This window comes from Penaeus monodon, chromosome 17 (assembly GCF_015228065.2).
Source record: "Penaeus monodon isolate SGIC_2016 chromosome 17, NSTDA_Pmon_1, whole genome shotgun sequence".
Taxonomy (NCBI): domain Eukaryota; kingdom Metazoa; phylum Arthropoda; class Malacostraca; order Decapoda; family Penaeidae; genus Penaeus; species Penaeus monodon.
The window spans coordinates 6,673,210-6,678,209 of record NC_051402.1 but is presented as its reverse complement, the minus strand read 5'-3'; the positions used below and the strand labels follow the sequence as shown (position 1 = coordinate 6,678,209).

Sequence of the window (5,000 nt, the reverse complement as noted above, 5' to 3'; positions counted from 1 at the left end):
TTATATGTGTGTGTGTGTGTCTGTGTCTGTGTCTGTGTATGTGTCTGTGTCTGTGTCTGTGTCTGTGTGTCTGCCTGCCTGCCTGTCTGTCTGTCTGTCTGTCTGTCTGTCTGACTTTGTTTGTTTGTTTTTTCCTCTATGAATGTGGGTGGGTTGTGTTATCTGAGTACAATGTGTGGGGATATTTGGGTATAGGGGGTGTGGGTGTCTGTGACAGAGGTATGTACATGCACATGTAGGGGAGTATGCTCTTGTTATACAAACAGAAAAACAAACAAACACAATGAGTACAGAAAATACACAAAATAACCAAACAAGTCAAGTATGATATATAATTGCAGAATGCAAAGTTGAGGATAATTGTTTATTAAAAGATGGAACTCTATACTGATGCAATTGAGACCAGCAATGATGTGGTCTTTGCAGTCAAATTTCAAATATATGTCTACGAGTGTTTTAAGTTCAAGCTTTTCTGGTGCTGCTAGTGTTATTAGGACCTCATGTATTCCTAGCACACAGGGAGGAGTAACACCCTGTAGAACCTGTAAGTTAAGGCTACATGTTGCTCGACTTCTATCCGTCTTATTTGTTTATATATTACTGTTTATACCTATAACAACTTAGTAGGAGGTTATATGTTATGTTTAACTTTGTTTTGGTGTTAGATACAAGTATTGAGATACAATCTGCTGAAGTTTTATGAATGCTAGCAATGAAATAGCATATTTTTTATTGATTTGTTGTACACCTTTAACCTGATTCCACCTGGTGATGATATGTGCATACATACCATGCCCACTGTGAGGTTTGCATATTGATTGTCTTTACAAATACATGGCTACACAAGTGCTTTTTCTGGCAGCAGTGGGTTAAGGCTGAGTCATGTAAAGGAAATATATATGATGCTTCTTAGTGAACAGTTGATAAGTAACATGCACAAAATATGATTGTAGGCAAATGTTAAACTTTGATCTCTGTATAACACCTCATAATTGCATTATGAAGATGTAAATAGCACCAATATAAACTGCACCAGAAAAATGTTGGTTGGTGAAGCTTTTTGCGGTGCACACCATCACACCCATGATTTTGCCTTGGACATGGAAGATCTCATTGAGAAGTGTGTGTGTGTGTGTGTGTGTGTGTGTGTGTGTGTGTGTGTGTGTGTGTGTGTGTGTGTGTGTGTGTGTTTTTGTGTTTTGTGTGTGTGTGTGTGTGTGTGTGTGTGTGCATGTATAAGGAAGTGTGTGGCTGGGAGTGTGAAGTTATGTCTAAATGTGTTTGTATGTGTCCTGTACAGTAGTGCAGTGCATCAACTGGGGATTTGGCTCAAGATGAACTATGTATGTCGATAGAGACAAATGCAATTGTCATTTAATTATTTCCTCCTCCTCCTCCTCCTCCTCCACCTCACTCCTCCTCCTCCTCCTCCTCCTCCTCCTCCTCCTCCTCTCCTCCTCCTCCCCCTCACTCCTCCTCCCCTCCTTCCCTCCTCCTCCCACCTCCTCCTCCTCCTTCCCCCTCATCCCCCCCTTTCCCGCCTCCCCCCCCCCTGTCCCCCCTCCCCCCTCCCCCTCCTCCTCCTCCTCCTCCCTCTCCTCCTCCTCCTCTCCCCCACTCTCCTCCTCCTCCTACTCCTCCTCCTCCTCCTCCTCCTCCTCCCTCCTCCCGCCTCTCCTCCTCTTCCCTCCTCCCTCTCCCTCCCCTCTTCCTCCTCCCTCCTCCTCTCCCTCCTCCCTCCATCTCCTCCTCCTTCCTCCCCCCCTCTCCCTCCTCCTCCTACTTCACTTCTCTCCTCGCTCCTCTCCTCTTCCTCCTCCTTTTCTCCTCCTCTTCTCTTACCTGCTTTTCTTCCTCCTCCTTCCTCTCCCGCTCTTCTCCTCTTCTCTCTCTCCTTCCCTCTCCCTCCTACCTCCTCTCTTCTCTCTTTTTCTCTCCCTCTTTTCCAAACACCCCCTTACTACTCCTCCTCCTCTTCCTACTCTTCCTCCTCCTCCTCTCTTCTCTCTGTCCTCCTCCCTCTCCCTCATCTCTCCATCTCTACTACTACTACTCTCTACTACTCTACAAATTAAAAATAATACTTTACTACTTAATACTGCAAACTCCTACTACTACTACTACTACAAAACTTCTCTGCTCCCACTGCTTTTACTCTAATACAAATACAAATATACTACTGTTACTACTGCTATCACTGCTACTACTACTACTACTGCTACTATTACTACTACTACTACTATTTTACTACTACTATACTGTACTACTGTACTACTCTCTACTAAATTACTACTACTACTACTACTATTTCTACATGCTTTCACTGCTATCACTGCTACTACTACTTCTACTACTACTACTACTACTACTACTCTACCTGTTATACTGCTATACTACTATTTACTACTGCTACTCTAACCACTCTCTTTACTCTGCTACTACTGCTGGCTTCTGCTCTTCTCTCTGCTCTTCTCTTCTCTCTCTCTACTCTGCTCTGCTACTACTACTACTACTACTACTATTTACTACTTACTACTACTACTATACTACTACTACTTACTACTACTCTACTATTTACTACTACTACTACAAAACTATTTCTACTACTACTATACTATACTCCTCCCTCTACTCCTTACTCCTACTACTGCTACTACTTCTGCTACTACTACTCATAATAACTATAATAATAATAATATCGTTATTATTATCATCATCATTATTATTATCATTATTATTATCATTATTATTATTGTTGTTGTTGTTGTTGTTGTTGTGTTATTGTTGTTGTTATTATTATTATTATTATTATTATTATTATTATTATTATTATTACTTTTATCATTATTATTGTTATTATTGTTATCATTATTGTTATTACTAAGTTTTGATATTGCTTTTAAGATTTATTATTATTATTATTTTTTTTATACTGTTCTCATTTTAATTTTCATTCTTATTCTTATTTTGACTTTCTTTTTCATTTTTATTTTTTTTTTTTTTAATTTTCTTTCTCATTCTTATTCTTACTTATATTCATTCTCAATTTCATAATCATTATTATTATTATAATTTTTTTGATGATGATGATAATGATTAAACATTATTATTATTATAATCATGATGATGATGATTAGGTGATGATGGTGATGGTGATGATGGTGATGGTGATGATGGTGATGGTGATGGTGATGATGGTGATGGTGATGATGATGGTGATGATGGTGATGGTGATGATGGTGATAATGGTGATGATGATCATGATAATGAGACACTAGCAAATATTACCGTATTTTGCTAATTACTTCATGCCAAGATCGCTAATTTGGCGAATTACTTTTCAACTAAAATTATTCTTACTAATAATCAATTTGTCGAATAACTTCTTACCGTATTTAATTTTGTAAACTTATTCGTAATGCGGAGAAAAAAAGTAACGCAATTGTGATAGGTCATAGTTATAACGCACAGGCAGACGACTCGCATATTGTATTATTTCAACATTTAAAGACAGTAAATCGTAAATTTGTTTTTATCTAATTATATATGAAATTAATTTGATACATGGTGCTATTCAAACATAAAAAATAACTCATTTTTATATCAAGGTGTTTGTTTTACATTCGTTCTATATTTTATATATTTTTATATGATCAGGTAAAGATTCTAAAATTTTAAGTTGGTAATGTTTGGTGCTGCGCTGTTTAGTACTGTAAATTCCTTTATTTTTCTGTTTATTTTATGTATTAATTTTCTTTGATACTGCTCATCATGAGATTAAAATTTGAGAAGAGAAAAGGTGGGTCAGAACTGTTGTTGTGTTGATATTAATATGTAATATTGAGGCTTAACTAGATCTAGATTTATTTCAAGGTTGTCACAGTTTGGAGAAATGCTTATTATTATTATTATTATCATTATTATTATTATTATTATTATTTTTTTTTTTTTTTTAAATTGGAAGGAATTTTATTAGAGATGTTTTTTTAATGTGTTTTTTGAATTTAAACTGTTAAAGGTGTTTTTAAACTGTATTTTCATTAAAAAACCTGGAATAAAATAACACAAATGGATGTTTTAAATATTGTATTTGTTTAACTTACAGTTTGCACTACACGGGGAATAACAATTTATGTGATTTTAATAATTTAGATTGGAGATGAGATCATGGGAATGGAAGCCCACATTTTTCTGTAATCGTTTTTAACCACAAAGCTTTATATTTCTAATTAAACTACAAAGCATAAAGATAATCTGTAAAGGAAAATACAATCATCATAAGTCATAATCATCTCATCATCATCATCATCATCATCATCATCATCATCATCATCATCATCATCATTATTATCATCAGGATGTTGATTATGAGTTTCTAAAACACATGTGTTTTAATTATGCTTTTCCAATTTCAGAATTTAGACTTCAGAACAGCATCATGTCTTTGCGAGCCTTGAGGAAACTCCAGGGCGGGCGAGGGGAGCTTGATTTCCCAAACAACGTCTCAGAGGAAGAAGAGGAGGAGGAGGAGGAGACCCAAAATGAGGGCCCCAAAGACGTCCCCATCGTGGCCTCCAAAGGGCAAAATAGGTTTGAAATGGTGAGTGGTAGATGGCCAAACCTGTGCCTTGAACTCTGGTTAGTTAAGAGAATTTTTGTGTGCTTTGTGCCAAGACACTGTTTAGTTAAGAGAATTTTTGTGGGCTTGAGTCACGTCTTATCATGCCTGCCTTCTTTCACAGCTGCTGCAAGGCTCTCCCTCGGAATCTGAGGTGAAGGAAGATGACGACCTAACAGAGACCGGCGACGGCAGGGAAGAAGGGAGGCAGAATGGCACATCCCCCCAGCCGCCAGTTGCCTCGGGTGCGCGGCGGAAACGCAAGAAGAAGAAGAAGAAAGGGAGGCCCAAGTTTCCAGCCAGCAGTGAAGATCAGATGGATGTACGTGGATCGGTAGCCATGGGATGAAGAGGGATATAGCACTTACTAGGTGGATGAATT

General features: G+C 37.6%; 1 protein-coding gene across 1 annotated transcript in view; it reads left to right on the top strand.

Moving 5' to 3' along the window:
• Nucleotides 1–5,000, top strand: part of LOC119583231 (transcription factor 25-like) — an 18,651-nt gene that overhangs the window by 695 nt on the left and 12,956 nt on the right. The window contains exons 3-4 of the mRNA XM_037931706.1: nt 4,416–4,600; nt 4,743–4,940. Of these exons, the coding sequence (XP_037787634.1) occupies nt 4,416–4,600; nt 4,743–4,940 (383 nt within the window). The remainder of the gene's footprint in view (nt 1–4,415; nt 4,601–4,742; nt 4,941–5,000) is intronic.